Source organism: Wyeomyia smithii, chromosome 3, assembly GCF_029784165.1.
Source record: "Wyeomyia smithii strain HCP4-BCI-WySm-NY-G18 chromosome 3, ASM2978416v1, whole genome shotgun sequence".
Lineage (NCBI taxonomy): Eukaryota > Metazoa > Arthropoda > Insecta > Diptera > Culicidae > Wyeomyia > Wyeomyia smithii.
Genome location: NC_073696.1, coordinates 48682832 through 48699151, shown reverse-complemented (window position 1 = coordinate 48699151; position 16320 = coordinate 48682832). Strand labels below are relative to the sequence as shown.

General features: G+C 32.3%; 1 protein-coding gene across 11 annotated transcripts in view; it reads left to right on the top strand.

The window, feature by feature from the left end:
* LOC129731829 (tyrosine-protein kinase Btk29A) overlaps positions 1-16025 on the top strand; it is a 202174-nt gene extending 186149 nt beyond the window's left edge. For all 11 annotated transcript variants that reach the window (XM_055692166.1, XM_055692165.1, XM_055692169.1 and 8 more), the window contains 9 exons: positions 11269-11391; positions 11917-11997; positions 12054-12313; positions 12373-12566; positions 12632-12803; positions 12872-13040; positions 13096-13333; positions 13391-13524; positions 13799-16025. In XM_055692166.1, coding sequence (XP_055548141.1) covers positions 11269-11391; positions 11917-11997; positions 12054-12313; positions 12373-12566; positions 12632-12803; positions 12872-13040; positions 13096-13333; positions 13391-13524; positions 13799-13897 — 1470 coding nt within the window. In that variant the 3' untranslated portion in view covers positions 13898-16025. The remainder of the gene's footprint in view (positions 1-11268; positions 11392-11916; positions 11998-12053; positions 12314-12372; positions 12567-12631; positions 12804-12871; positions 13041-13095; positions 13334-13390; positions 13525-13798) is intronic.
* Positions 16026-16320: the final 295 nt, after the last annotated feature.

Sequence of the window (16320 nt, the reverse complement as noted above, 5' to 3'; positions counted from 1 at the left end):
CGACAATATCGTTGATTGGTTATGCCTTATGAGGTCTCCTGGGTGGGCGCCCCACCATGATCCAGTAATTGTCCGGAGAAAATTCACTCTTTGTTGACATTTTTTCATCAAATACCGAACGTGACATCAGGTGCCTTTCGAATCGAACCAGACACCAAGATATTTAGATACCAAAACCTGAGAAATCGTTTCACCCATTAACTGTAAGTGGAGCTGAGCAGGCTCACGCTTCCTATAAAAAACTACTGTCTCAGTTTTCTCCGGAGAGAATTCGATACCTAGCCGTAAAGCCCAAGCAGACAAATTGTCCAAGGTATCTTGCAATGGTCCTTGCAAATCGGCAGCTTTGGCTCCTGTAACAGAGACCACGCTGTCGTCTGCAAGTTGTCTTATCGTGCATAAATTTGCCAGACATGCGTCAATGTCATTCACATAAAAATTGTAAAGAAGGGGGCTTAAGCATGAGCCCTGGGGAAGACCCATGTAGCTAATACGAAAAGTTGCCAAATCGCCATGCGTAAAATGCATATGCTTTTCGGACAACAAATTATGCAAAAAATTGTTCGAAATTGGTGAAAATCCTTGTCGGTGAAGTTTGCCCGAAAGAATGTCAATAGAAACGGAATCAAAAGCCCCCTTAATGTCCAAGAACACAGATGCCATTTGTTATTTGCGAGCATAGGCTAGCTGAATATCTGTAGAAAGCAACGCAAGACAGTCATTCGTTCCTTTGGCACGGCGGAAGCCAAATTGAGTATCTGATAGTAGACCGTTTGATTCGACCTAATGGTCTAAACGACGGAGTATCATTTTCTCCATCAATTTCCGGATACAGGATAGCATTGCAATCGGCCTATAAGAGTTGTGATCAGAAGCTGGTTTCCCTGGTTTTTGGATGGCGATCACCTTCACTTGCCTCCAATCCTGCGGTACAATGTTTTGCTCCAGGAACTTATTGAACAAGTTCAACAAGCGCCTCTTGGCATTGCCGGGTAGATTCTTCAACAAGTTGAATTTGATTCTATCTAACCCAGGCGCGTTATTGTTACAGGACACGAGGGCAACTGAAAATTCTGCCATCGTAAAAGGTGATTCTATCGCATCGTGGCCCGGAGACGTATCGCGAACAAAGTTTTGCGCAGGAACAGAGTCCGGACATACTTTCCTGGCAAAATCAAATATTCACCGACTTGAAGACTCCTCGCTTTCGTTGACCGTTATACGATTTCGCATTCTTCGGGCTGTGTTCCAAAGAGTGCTCATCGATGTCTCCCTCGACGTTTCGTTTACGAACCGGCGCCAATATCCACGTTTCTTTGCTCGGACCAAGCTTTTGAACTTGGTCTCAAGCTCCAAATACCGCTTAAAGTCGTCGGGTTGACCTTTCACCCAAAAGAAGGCCTTAAACGCGTCGGATCTTTCCGTGTAGACATCGGGGCACTCTTTGTCCCACCACGGAGTGGGAGGCCGTTCTTGGATCGTCACGCCAGGATATTTCTTCGTTTGGGCTTGCAACGCGGTGTCGAGAATCAAGCCCGCGAGGAGGTTGTATTCTTCAAGTGGTGGGTGATGTTGAATCGACTCGACAGCTTCTGATATCATTTTCTCGTATAATTTCCAATCGATGTTCCGTGTGAGGTCATATGGAATATCAACTGATCGCGTGCGAGTTGAACCATTATCAATTGAAATTTGAATAGGCAAATGATCGCTACCGTGGGGATCAAGGACTACCTTCCATATGCAATCCAACCGTAGCGATGTTGAACATAAAGATAAATCTAAAGCACTGGGGCGCGCTGGAGGTTTCGGAACGCGTGTCATATCCCCGTTGTTTAAATTTGTCATGTCGAAGTCGTCGCAGAGGTTATAGATCAAAGAGGAACGGTTATCATTAGAAGGGGAACCCCAAGCCACGCCGTGAGAGTTAAAATCTCCCAAAATCAAACGTGGCGAGGGAAGAAGTTCTATTAAATCAAAGAGCAGCCGTTGCCCAACCTGTGCTCTGGGAGGAATATATATTGAGGCAATACAAAGCTCTTTACCTTGTATTGACATTTGACATGCGACAGCTTCGACGCCTGGGACCGTGGGGAGGTTAATACGATAGAAGGAATAGCACTTCTTTATCCCTAGAAGTACTCCTCCTAAGGGGTGTCTCGGTCGAGGCGAATTATATTACAATCATGGAAGCTAAAATCTACATTTGAAGTGAGCCAAGTTTCACAGAGGGAAAATGCATCGCATTTATGCTTATTAATCAAAACTTTAAATGAATCAATTTTGGGGATGATACTTCTACAATTCCACTGTAAAATAGAGATAGAATCCTTCATCTCAGCCGATGAATTAGCCATCGAAGGATATGATCGCTGCAAGGAGGGGCCATTTAGCAGTCAACTGCTTCAAAAACGTTTTAACTGTTGGTAGAAATGCCAGCAGAAGACTTTTAAGAGGATCAGTTCTGTTGAAATTTTCAAAAATCCAGTCCACAATATCTGAAAACTTCAGCAGTCCAGATTCTGGCTGAATCTTGGACGAAAAAGAAGGAACAGTTGGGTTTTTTGATGTTCCTGGAAGTGGCGGAAACTCCTTACTTGAATTCAGTTTTGCCAATCCCGGAGGAGTTTGCTTCGGATTTTCTACAGCACTTTTTTGTTTCTTAGTATCAGTCACTTCAGATGAAGACCTTCTCTGTCCTTTCCTAGGAAGCCTAGGAGAAGAAAGGTTTTTCCTCTTCCTAGATTTCCCGGGTTCAACAAAAGAAGATTCCCCAACTGAATCGTCAGAATCAAACTCATCGGATGGCAAGACCTCGAAGAGATTCGGGGAAACCAGTTTGGTGGCAGCGGCCTCTTTGAGCATTTCTGCGAAAGTGCGCTTAGAGCGCTCTTTCAGAGACCGCTTGATCTTGTCTTGGCGCTGATTGTACGCGGGACATGCAGACAGCTCATGCGAAGTCTGCGCACAATAATAGACGAATTTTGTTAAAAACCCATTTAATCATATAAATAAATAATTTTCATAATAATTTTGAAGTCTCAAATAGAATTTATTGATGACAAAAAAGGTTTCCTTTTTTGGCACGGTTCCAGTTCTGGCAACTGAAATTTCAAATTTTGTTGCCAAAAACGGAAACCTACTGTATTTTATTTCAAGATTATTTAGGTATTTATTTTATTCATTTTTCTTCATGTTTATTTTATTTATATTTTTAAAAATTTTTTTTATTTATATTTTCTAATTCTATGAACCAAACAATTTTTTACTTGTTTTTTTGTTATCTGATTCAAAAATTTTTTATTTATACTTTTTTTTGCTCCTTGACTTCTAAATCTTGATTCTTGTCTTCCAAATGTTGATTCTTGGCTTCCAAATCTTGATTCCTGATATCTTGATTTTTTGATTCTTTATTTTGTATTTTTATTTCTTTAATCTTTATTCTTTATTCTTTATTCTTTATTCTTTATTCTTTATTCTTTATTCTTTATTCTTTATTCTTTATTCTTTATTCTTTATTCTTTATTCTTTATTCTTTATTCTTTATTCTTTATTCTCTATTCTTTATTCTTTATTCTTTATTCTTTATTCTTTATTCTTTATTCTTTATTCTTTATTCTTTATTCTTTATTCTTTATTCTTTTTTCTTTATTCTTTATTCTTTATTCTTTATTCTTTATTCTTTTTTCTTTATTCTTTATTTTTTATTCTTTATTCTTTATTTATTATTCTTTATTCTTTATTCTTTATTCTTTATTCTTTATTCTTTATTTTTTATTCTTTATTCTTTATTCTTTATTCTTTATTCTTTATTCTTTATTCTTTATTCTTTATTCTTTATTCTTTATTCTTTATTCTTTATTCTTTATTCTTTATTCTTTATTCTTTATTCTTTATTCTTTATTCTTTATTCTTTATTCTTTATTCTTTATTCTCTATTCTTTATTCTTTATTCTTTATTCTTTATTCTTTATTCTTTATTCTTTATTCTTTATTCTTTATTCTTTATTCTTTATTCTTTATTCTTTATTCTTTATTCTTTATTCTTTATTCTTTATTCTTTATTCTTTATTCTTTATTCTTTATTCTTTATTCTTTATTCTTTATTCTTTATTCTTTATTCTTTATTCTTTATTCTTTATTCTTTATTCTTTATTCTTTATTCTTTATTCTTTATTCTTTATTCTTTATTCTTTATTCTTTATTCTTTATTCTTTATTCTTTATTCTTTATTCTTTATTCTTTATTCATTATTCTTTATTCTTTATTCTTTATTCTTAATTCTTAATTCTTTATTCTTTATTCTTTATTCTTTATTCTTTATTCTTTATTCTTTATTCTTTATTCTTTACTCTTTATTCTTTATTCTTTATTCTTTATTCTTTATTCTTTATTCTTTATTCTTTATTCTTTATTCTTTATTCTTTATTCTTTATTCTTTATTCTTTATTCTTTATTCTTTATTCTTTATTCTTTATTCTTTATTCTTTATTCTTTATTCTTTATTCTTTATTCTTTATTCTTTATTCTTTATTCTTTATTCTTTATTCTTTATTCTTTATTCTTTATTCTTTATTCTTTATTCTTTATTCTTTAGTCTTTATTCTTTATTCTTTATTCTTTATTCTTTATTCTTTATTCTTTATTCTTTATTCTTTATTCTTTATTCTTTATTCTTTATTCTTTATTCGTTATTCTTTATTCTTTATTCTTTATTCTTTATTCTTTATTCTTTATTCTTTATTCTTTATTCTTTATTCTTTATTCTTTATTCTTTATTCTTTATTCTTTACTCTTTATTCTTTATTCTTTATTCTTTATTCTTTATTCTTTATTCTTTATTCTTTATTCTTTATTCTTTATTCTTTATTCTTTATTCTTTATTCTTTATTCTTTATTCTTTATTCTTTATTCTTTATTCTTTATTCTTTATTCTTTATTCTTTATTCTTTATTCTTTATTCTTTATTCTTTATTCTTTATTCTTTATTCTTTATTCTTTATTCTTTATTCTTTATTCTTTATTCTTTATTCTTTATTCTTTATTCTTTATTCTCTATTCTTTATTCTTTATTCTTTATTCTTTATTCTTTATTCTTTATTCTTTATTCTTTATTCTTTATTCTTTATTCTTTATTCTTTATTCTTTATTCTTTATTCTTTATTCTTTATTCTTTATTCTTTATTCTTTATTCTTTATTCTTTATTCTTTATTCTTTATTCTTTATTCTTTATTCTTTATTCTTTATTCTTTATTCTTTATTCTTTATTCTTTATTCTTTATTCTTTATTCTTTATTCTTTATTCTTTATTCTTTATTCTTTATTCTTTATTCTTTATTCTTTATTCATTATTCTTTATTCTTTATTCTTTATTCTTTATTCTTTATTCTTTATTCTTTATTCTTTATTCTTTATTCTTTATTCTTTATTCTTTATTCTTTATTCTTTATTCTTTATTCTTTATTCTTTATTCTTTATTCTTTATTCTTTATTCTTTATTCTTCATTCTTTATTCTTTATTCTTTATTCTTTATTCTTTATTCTTTATTCTTTATTCTTTATTCTTTATTCTTTATTCTTTATTCTTTATTCTTTATTCTTTATTCTTTATTCTTTATTCTTTATTCTTTATTCTTTATTCTTTATTCTTTATTCTTTATTCTTTATTCTTTATTCTTTATTCTTTATTCTTTATTCTTTATTCTTTATTCTTTATTCTTTATTCTTTTTTCTTTATTCTTTATTCTTTATTCTTTATTCTTTATTCTTTATTCTTTATTCTATATTCTTTATTCTTTATTCTTTATTCTTTATTCTTTATTCTTTTTTCTTTATTCTTTATTCTTTATTCTTTATTCTTTATTCTTTATTCTATATTCTTTATTCTTTATTCTTTATTCTTTATTCTTTATCTTTTATTCTTTATTCTTTATTCTTTATTCTTTATTCTTTATTCTTTATTCTTTATTCTTTATTCTTTATTCTTTTTTCTTTATTCTTTATTCTTTATTCTTTATTCTTTATTCTTTATTCTTTATTCTTTATTCTTTATTCTTTATTCTTTATTCTTTATTTTTTATTCTTTATTCTTTATTCTTTATTTTTTATTCTTTATTCTTTATTCTTTATTCTATATTCTTTATTCTTTATTCTTTATTCTTTATTTTTTATTCTTTATTCTTTATTCTTTATTCTTTATTCTTTCTTCTTTCTTCTTTATTCTTTATTCTTTATTCTTTATTCTTTATTCTTTATTCTTTATTCTTTATTCTTTATTCTTTATTCTTTATTCTTTATTCTTTATTCTTTATTCTTTATTCTTTATTCTTTATTCTTTATTCTTTATTCTTTATTCTTTATTCTTTATTCTTTATTCTTTATTCTTTATTCTTTATTCTTTATTCTTTATTCTTTATTCTTTATTCTTTATTCTTTATTCTTTATTCTTTATTCTTAATTCTTTATTCTTTATTCTTTATTCTTTATTCTTTATTCTTTATTCTTTATTCTTTATTCTTTATTCTTTATTCTTTATTCTTTATTCTTTATTCTTCATTCTTTATTCTTTATTCTTTATTCTTTATTCCTTATTCTTTATTCTTTATTCTTTATTCTTTGTTCTTATTCCTTATTTTTTATTTTATATTCTTTATTCTATATTTTTTATTCTTTATTCTTTATTCTTTATCTTTTATTCTTTATTCTTTATTCTTTATTCTTTATTCTTTATTCTTTATTCTTTATTCTTTATTCTTTATTCTTTATTCTTTATTCTTTATTCTTTATTCTTTATTCTTTATTCTTTATTCTTTATTCTTTATTCTTTATTCTTTATTCTTTATTCTTTATCCTTTATCCTTTATTCTTTATTCTTTATTCTTTATTCTTTATTCTTTATTCTTTATTCTTTATTCTTTATTCTTTATTCTTTATTCTTTATTCTTTATTCTTTATTCTTTATTCTTTATTCTTTATTCTTTATTCTTTATTCTTTATTCTTTATTCTTTATTCTTTATTCTTTATTCTTTATTCTTTGTTCTTTATTCTTTATTCTTTATTCTTTATTCTTTATTCTTTATTCTTTATTCTTTATTCTTTATTCTTTATTCTTTATTCTTTATTCTTTATTCTTTATTCTTTATTCTTTATTCTTTTTTCTTTATTCTTTTTTCTTTATTCTTTATTCTTTATTCTTTATTCTTTATTCTTTATTCTTTATTATTTATTCTTTATTCTTTATTCTTTATTCTTTATTCTTTATTCTTTATTCTTTATTCTTTATTCTTTATTCTTTATTCTTTATTCTTTATTCTTTATTCTTTATTCTTTATTCTTCATTCTTTATTCTTTATTCTTTATTCTTTATTCTTTATTCTTTATTCTTTATTCTTTATTCTTTATTCTTTATTCTTTATTCTTTATTCTTTATTCTTTATTCTTTATTCTTTATTCTTTATTCTTTATTCTTTATTCTTTATTCTTTATTCTTTATTCTTTATTCTTTATTCTTTATTCTTTATTCTTTATTCTTTATGCTTTATTCTTTATTCTTTATTCTTTATTCTTTATTCTTTATTTTTTATTCTTTATTCTTTATTCTTTATTCTTTATTCTTTATTCTTTATTCTTTATTCTTTATTCATTATTCTTTATTCTTTATTCTTTATTCCTTATTCTTTATTCTATATTCTTTATTCTTTATTCTTTATTCTTTATTCTTTATTCTTTATCTTTTATTCTTTATTCTTTATTCTTTATTCTTTATTCTTTATTCTTTATTCTTTATTTTTTATTCTTTATTCTTTATTTTTTATTCTTTATTCTTTATTCTTTATTCTTTATTCTTTATTCTTTATTCTTTATTCTTTATTCTTTATTCTTTATTCTTTATTCTTTATTCTTTATTCTTTATTCTTTATTCTTTATTCTTTATTCTTTATTCTTTATTCTTTATTTTTTATTCTTTATTCTTTATTCTTTATTCTTTATTCTTTATTCTTTATTCTTTATTCTTTATTCTTTATTCTTTATTCTTTATTCTTTATTCTTTATTCTTTATTCTTTATTCTTTATTCTTTATTCTTTATTCTTTATTCTTTATTCTTTATTCTTTATTCTTTATTCTTTATTCTTTATTCTTTATTCTTTATTCTTTATTCTTTATTCTTTATTCTTTATTCTTTATTCTTTATTCTTTATTCTTTATTCTTTATTCTTTATTCTTTATTCTTTATTCTTTATTCTTTATTCTTTATTCTTTATTCTTTATTCTTTATTCTTTATTCTTTATTCTTTATTCTTTATTCTTTATTCTTTATTCTTTATTCTTTATTCTTTATTCTTTATTCTTTATTCTTTATTCTTTATTCTTTATTCTTTATTCTTTATTCTTTATTCTTTATTCTTTATTCTTTATTCTTTATTCTTTATTCTTTATTCTTTATTCTTTATTCTTTATTCTTTATTCTTTATTCTTTATTCTTTATTCTTTATTCTTTATTCTTTATTCTTTTTTCTTTTTTCTTTATTCTTTATTCTTTATTCTTTATTCTTTATTCTATATTCTTTATTCTTTATTCTTTATTCTTTATTCTTTATTCTTTATTCTTTATTCTTTATTCTTTATTCTTTATTCTTTATTCTTTATTCTTTATTCTTATGCTGCTCCGGTTTTTCCGCAGCACTGTTTGGTTTGTTTGTAACTTTCATTTCACTTTGTGAAATCTTAGGACCTTTTCTGGGAAGTTTAGGAGAGGAAATATTTTTCCTCTTTCTAGACTCCCCAGGGTTGGCGTAAGATGTTCCCGCTGGTGAATCGTCAGAATCGGTTTCATCAGAGGACAACAGATCAAAAGGGTTTGATGTAATGGGAGAAGTGGTAACGGTCTTCTTCAGCATCTCAGCGTAAGTACGCTTCGAACGCTCTTTGAGAGACCTCTTATTTTATCCCTGCGCTGCATGTACATCGCACATGTCGAGAGCTCATGCTGACTCTCCCCACAGTGAATACATTTTCAGCATTTTTACTGCAGGAATCATCCGCATGATTCTCCCCACACTTGCCACAACGTGCCTTATTGCAGCAGTAGGCGGCGGTGTGGCCTAACTGCTTACAATTCAGGCAGTTCATGACGCGAGGCACATATAATCGCACAGGGAGACGAACCCGGTGGATCGAGACGTGGCTTGGTAGTGCTGTCCCGGCGAACGTAACTCGAAACGAGTCTGACGGAGTGTATACTGTTTTGCCACCGATGATCGATGCTGACCGCAGTTGCTTGCAGTCGAGCACCTTTACATCGGGACATGTGTTGTTCTTAAAGCACCCTTTGGCATTTTGCAATATACACTCGACGGACAGACTCGAATCGGTTATGACACCGTCGATCTCCACGTCTCGTGCGGGTATGTAAACGCGATACTCGCGTGTGAAGAGCTCAGAGCAAGCTATATCGTTGGCCTCTTTCAGGTTACTGACCACGACACGGAGCTTGTTAGGCCGGACCTTGGAAATTTCGGTCACGCCCTTGTACTCCTTCGTCAGGTCTTTAGAAATCTGCAAGATGTTCAACTGTTTCGATTTCGGTCCCGCCTTTGGCCGAAAATAGACAGTATAGCTGCCCTGGGCTCCGTCTGGGTAAAGCCTGGGGCGAGGGGGGACTGAAGAATGAACAGGGGAGGGGGTAACAGAAGGGTCAGGGTCAGAGGGGTTCGGGGATGGTGGCGCGGGAGGCGAGGGATCTACATCCATCCCGCTAAGTCTAGCGCACTAGCGCCGACAAGAGCACGTACCTTTTTACTTCTCCCTTCCAGTAAGATTGGTTGTCCGATCGTTCGAAGTTGCAGCCGTTAAAGCCAGCAGCACCAATACAGCAGCACCAAACAGCCACCAGCAGCGAGCCAGGTGTGAGATCACTCCACACAGCGATACAACTCAACTGTCAACTGATGGCTTCTTCTTTTTCCTCTTTTGTGTCTCGTCCACTGCTGTAGCACAATTCAGCCAGCAGCCAAATCGGCTTACGCACCAGCTGGCAGTCACGATGCGAAACAGTTGCACAAAGGCGCGACCTTGAACCCGGATTTATTTCACTCGACCAGGCAAACAATGCCAACACTTGTTCACACGTCTTTTGTTTTATATTCTATCGGAGCGATCACTAAACACGTCCGATACTGATGCGTGTTCGGCACAGAATGTGTTTTTAGGTTTTGATTTTAGTTTTTTTATTGAGGAGTTTTATTGCTTTGTTTCTTGATGTTCAAGTTTCAGGTTTGAGTTTTTGTGTTAAACTTTGAAGTTTTAGTTTTGGGACCATCCACATACCACGTGGACAGCTTGGGGGGGGGGGGTTGGCTAATGTCCATGGTGCAGTTGTCCACGGAAGGAGAGGGGGGGTCAAAATCCACGTGGTATGTGGATGGCCCCTTTATAGTTTTTTTTTTAATTTTTTAAAATATAGAATTATGATCATGGATATTCCAGTTTCAATTTTTGTTGATAAAGTCCTGAAATTTTATTCTTATCTTTTCATGTTTTTGATTTTTGTTTTTGTGTTTTGATATTTGATGTGATATTTGATATTATATTAATTCAATATTTATTATATATTTATGTATTCATGATTTGTGTCGCTCATGCTTTTTAGATTTTGGAGTTTTGATTTGTTTCTTTATTGTTGATTTCTGAGCTGTGTTTTTAAATTTTTGATTTTGAAGTGTAGATCGATTTTTGATTTTTGGTTTTTGAACAGAATAATTCTTTAATATTACCTCTTTATCTTGATTTTGTATTCTTTGTGCTTGATTTTCGAGTTTTATCTTTTAGGTTTTTTGATTTGTGTTTCTTCAGCTTTTGATTTCTTATCATTGTTTTTACGAATTTTGATACGTGATTTTGAACTTTGATATTCGATTTTCAAGTTTTGATTTTTGGTTTTTGATTTTTAATATTTAACAGTATATCTAATTCAGAATGCAAACTGGACTTGACAGATGTTAAATGTCTGATTCATGACTTCTTAGGGGATGTTACTGGGGTATTTGACATTCTCAAGTTTTTCACATAAATTAATAAAGATCATATTTGAAAGTTATAATTGTTTATTATAAAGAACATTACCTGCTTATTCAGTTTTCAACTCGGTTAACGAACAAATAAATTCATTTCTTTTTGCTGATGTTTTGTCAGAATTATTTTTATGTTCCGAAAATTAAATTATGAACAAATAATCATCTTCATCCTACTTTTCCGTTTGTTTTTCAGTCCCCCACGCACTCATTCAAAACGGCGTCCATCAACGGTGCAGGTCATCATACGAACGGAGGCGATTTAAATATGCCTGGTGGTCCGACAGTCGCTCCCGGAACACCGAATTCGAAGGCAAAGGTAAGAAACCTCCCAGCAGGAGGGCGGAAGCATAAAGAAGCCTTAACCGCAACGGATGAAGTTTTTCACTCCAGCTAAATAAACTCGTCCGTCTAGAGAGAACTGGATTATCAATTTTCTCTAATTTTGCCACTCACTAATTTAATTTGCATTCGCCATTATTCGTCGCGGTTCGTCTTCCCGTGACGAAGAAATGTTTCAGTTCTTCTTCTCCTTTCGTTTGCCTCGTAAGTGAATTTCACGCTTCGCGAGAATGTTTGTACCTTCTGTTTAATCGCGCGCATTTAGTGTCGACATTATTTGAATTAATCGTCACTTTGGATTTCCGCTGCCGTGCATGGCAGTGGCATTCTATTACCCGATGCGACGGGTTAACAGCGGAAACCGTCGTTATTGTAGTCGTTTTCACTTTGTAAATCTGTCTGCTTTTGGCGGGACGAGGAGCTGAATAATTTTCATGGGCGTCTCTCAACCGTTTTCAATTTTTAATCTCTATTTTATTTTTGCATTCGTTTTTTTTCACAGGATGTATCGCCAAGGGTCAAGATTGTCGTTGCCCTGTACCCTTTCAAGGCTATCGAGAGTGGCGATTTGTCATTAGAGAAGGTATGTTTGATACAATGACGCCCAATGCAATAGTTTAAACAATTCAATTCTCTCAGAATGCCGAGTATGAAGTGATCGATGATTCCCAGGAACATTGGTGGAAGGTCAAAGATCAACACGGTACTATCGGATACATTCCAAGCAACTATGTCAAGGAGAAGGAACTGCTCGGTCTCCAAAAGTACGACTGGTACGTGGGCGACATGTCCCGGCAGCGGGCAGAATCGCTGCTCAAACAGAACGACAAGGAAGGCTGTTTCGTGGTCAGAAAGTCGTCCACCAAAGGCCTGTATACGCTATCGCTACATACCAAAGTGTAAGTTGCAACTCAGTCTTTTTTCCGTGTAATGTCTAACCTTTTTTTTTAACTTCTAGACCCCAATCCCATGTAAAGCACTATCACATTAAACAGAACGCTCGTCAGGAGTTTTACCTCTCAGAAAAACACTGCTGTGAAACGATACCGGATTTGATCAACTACCATCGACACAACTCCGGCGGTCTGGCATGTCGGCTGAAGACGTCCCCGTGCGATCGACCAGTGCCACCGACTGCCGGTTTATCGCATGGTATTAGAGAAACTGAATATCGCTTGAAGACAAACTAACTTTAAAGCGTATTCATCTGCTTTTAGACAAATGGGAAATCCATCCTTCAGAGCTGATGATTTTGGAGGAACTCGGTTCCGGCCAGTTCGGTGTTGTGCGGCGAGCCAAATGGCGTGGTTCGATTGACACAGCCGTTAAAATGATGAAAGTAGGAACCATGTCCGAGGACGATTTCATCGAGGAAGCAAAAGTTATGACGTAAGCATTTGTTTGTTTATTTTTTGAAAACAGAAAAAAAATGTTAATCTCAATTGATCCAATCGCAGGAAACTGCAACATCCAAATCTAGTACAACTTTACGGTGTTTGTTCCAAACATCGACCGATCTACATCATCACTGAGTACATGAAACATGGTTCCCTACTTAACTATCTGCGAAGGCATGAACAAACGTTGATCGGTAATATGGGAATGCTGCTTGATATGTGCATACAGGTATGCTGATTGCGTTCGTTACGCTAGTATGTTACTCAATTGATCCTTCCAACAGGTGTGCAAGGGTATGTCCTACCTCGAGCGGCACAATTACATTCACCGAGATCTCGCAGCCCGCAACTGTTTGGTCGGTTCGGAGAACACCGTCAAAGTGGCCGATTTTGGGCTGGCCCGATACGTGCTCGATGATCAGTACACCAGTTCCGGTGGTACCAAGTTCCCGATCAAATGGGCGCCACCGGAGGTGCTTAACTATACCCGGTTTTCGTCCAAGAGTGATGTTTGGGCTTACGGTAGGATGAAGTGCTATACGATTTTTTGCAATTTTGCTAACTCTACAACCGTTTTAGGCGTGCTCATGTGGGAAGTATTCACGTGCGGAAAAATGCCCTATGGCCGTCTAAAGAATACGGAGGTCGTAGAACGTGTCCAGCGAGGAATCATACTAGAGAAACCAAAAGCATGTGCAAAAGAAATTTATGATGTAAGTTCCATAATACTATTTACGAAGAATCCTAAGCAGATGACCTGTTTATCGCTATTGTCGGACATTTCAACATCGCCATAAAAGCAGTGTTCAGGAATTAGAGCTTAAACCCGTTAACACGTGGTGGAACACTTTAGAATGCAATCAGTGTGCAAGTATTAGGAGTGCCCTTTTTTAATTCGTTTGAGTTTTAGGCAACTACATTGTCTGTCCAACAATCCTAATTTGAAATGATCTGAGAAATGATTTAATTTTACATTTCTATTTGCAGGTGATGAAAAAGTGTTGGTCCCACAGCCCAGAGGACAGGCCCGGATTCCGAATACTGAAGGATCAGCTTGCTGCGGTTGCTCAAGGTCTTACCGACTAAGGTGGAGAACATTGCACGTTTTTCGAAATCCTCTAGCGCGGTCGTCACGGATCTGCACTACTGTGCGACAATTTACCAACGTAGTGGCTAGATGCTTTTCCTTTTCAAGTATCTCTACTATCCATCATCTAAAACACTTAAATAACTCCCGTGGCAGTTTTTTTCAGCTGTTCACTAATATTACGCTGGAAAACAAAACCATGGATAGTATTTTATTACCTTTTGAAATATTGTGCTTACGGAAAAAATGAAAATCTTCATATCTCAATTTAAAGTATAAAACAAACACAAATTATCTCGATAAAAAAAACACTAGGAACCATCTGAATCGTTGTCTGCCATCAAAAAGCCAAACATAATTGCTCCGACAACTAAGTATCACTCATAGGAAAGACACAGTCTCGAACCAGTATCACACAAAACTAGAAAAAAGAAAAAACAAAAAGCCGACGTAAAACCGTACACTCCAATAAATAGACTTATTTTAAATATACAACTAAACCTAAAATCTGAAAGTACAGTTATAGAACTAGCCAACGCCTGTTTCTTTCGGTGCTGCCTTGCGAAGACAGAGAAAGGAACAGCTAATTCCTACCGTGAAACGTAAACTTCTCATTTTTACCCAATGCATTCACCTAGATTTGTTTTAATTCTACTAACGTACACAATACACAAACAACTGACTGATAAACAAAAAATAATGCATGTTACGAATTGAAGCACACACACATACACAAAAGCAAGATACTGTGAATCAAAATCATTGGTTTTCCAAATGTACGGCGATATTGAAACAATTGCATGCTTAACTAAAACGGGGAAGAAACAATAATTTTTGTGACTACAGTTTAGAAATATATTGACGGGATGTTGATGAGCAACAGTAACGCCCTTTATGGGCGTGGTGGAGTGCAGTTTAGGACGATGGAGGTAACCTCTGATATATATATGTACGTGAAGGCGCTTCTTGCGACAAGGGACGAACTTTCCAATTTTATTAGCGGTATTTTTTTCGGCTTAAGACATCATTATACTACGGTTTATTTAACACTAAACTGTTCGGAAGTAGTGTCATGATAGGAAGCGAACGCAAGAAAGCATAAGTGATATTTAATACTTTTAGTTTGTTTTTAAAGACATTTATTTAATTTACCTACGCGTGTGTCTACTCGAAGCAATCTGTGGAGGATAGAGAATATTGATGGAGTTTTTTTTCGTCGAGTGTAGTCATTCTTTTGTTCAATCAGGCATTTTGTAACGGCGAGCTTGTTTGTTCTGTAAAGTTAGTGTTAGTTTGCTCAGACTTTATTTTTTTCCGAGATGTGGCGTTGTTAGTTTGGTTCAAACAGGTCCGTGGACCAATTCGAAGCACGTGCGCTTCTTGCGCACTATGAAAGCAAAGTTGGCAATAGTATTTTTTATCTAAATTTATTATTGCTTACGTCAGAAATGCTTATACAAAGTTGAAGCATCAATACACAAACACACAAATATCCATGAGAAATCAAGAAATGCCATTTTTACAACACTAGAATATAAATGTTTAATAACAAATCTATAGTGAGGGAGAAAATAAAACACAAATCAGAATATGAGTATAATAAATAAAAACTACCTATACGGATTCAGAAAAAAAATCAAGCCAATAATATTAGGATTTGAAGTACATCTAACATATTGCTTGTGTTGGGGCACCATCATCTACCGTTAAGGGTGAATCAACGCAACAGCAAGCAGCAAGAATAATTAATATGGGATTAAAGTAACAAATACCGAGCAAATACCGTAAAACTCATAAAGAATCGTCGAATACTTTTTCGAAAAATATATATATACATATATATACATTTTTATGCAAGAAGCTAACTGCAACTTTATAAAGTGCTGCGGCCGGCCTGCCCCCCGTGTCGAAGGGCTGGCGAACTAATTTGCAAAATGTGCAAAATAAAACTGCAATCAAGAATTTGTTTTCTTCAAAACCGTTTTAAAATGGGTTGCAGCACGCTGTGACATTGATTGGTCATAAACCGGAAGCAGGATTATTATAGATGTTTTGTATTCGAGGTCAAACTAATAAACCAGTAATAAAATCGATAAAAGAACAAATATGTCTTATATGAAAAAATAAGAGGTGGTTTCATTTTTTTTGCTAAGTAGAATGTGAAAGAAAAAAAGTAGTTTTTAGGTTATAACAGTTACAACATGTGAACTAATAACAGATGAAAAAAAAGCGGTGCGTAAATTTAACTTAACAGTTAGGCGACAGGTATTGTTTTCTTACCCTTAGAGTGTTTTTTTTTCGCCATTTCGTGCACGATTTGGGTGATTTCCCTTTTCAGCCCACTTTAAACTTAATTTTATAACATTTCTACTGTTTGTTTGTTCTGGTCTTTCAAAACATTTTTCTGCTCTTTGGAACCATT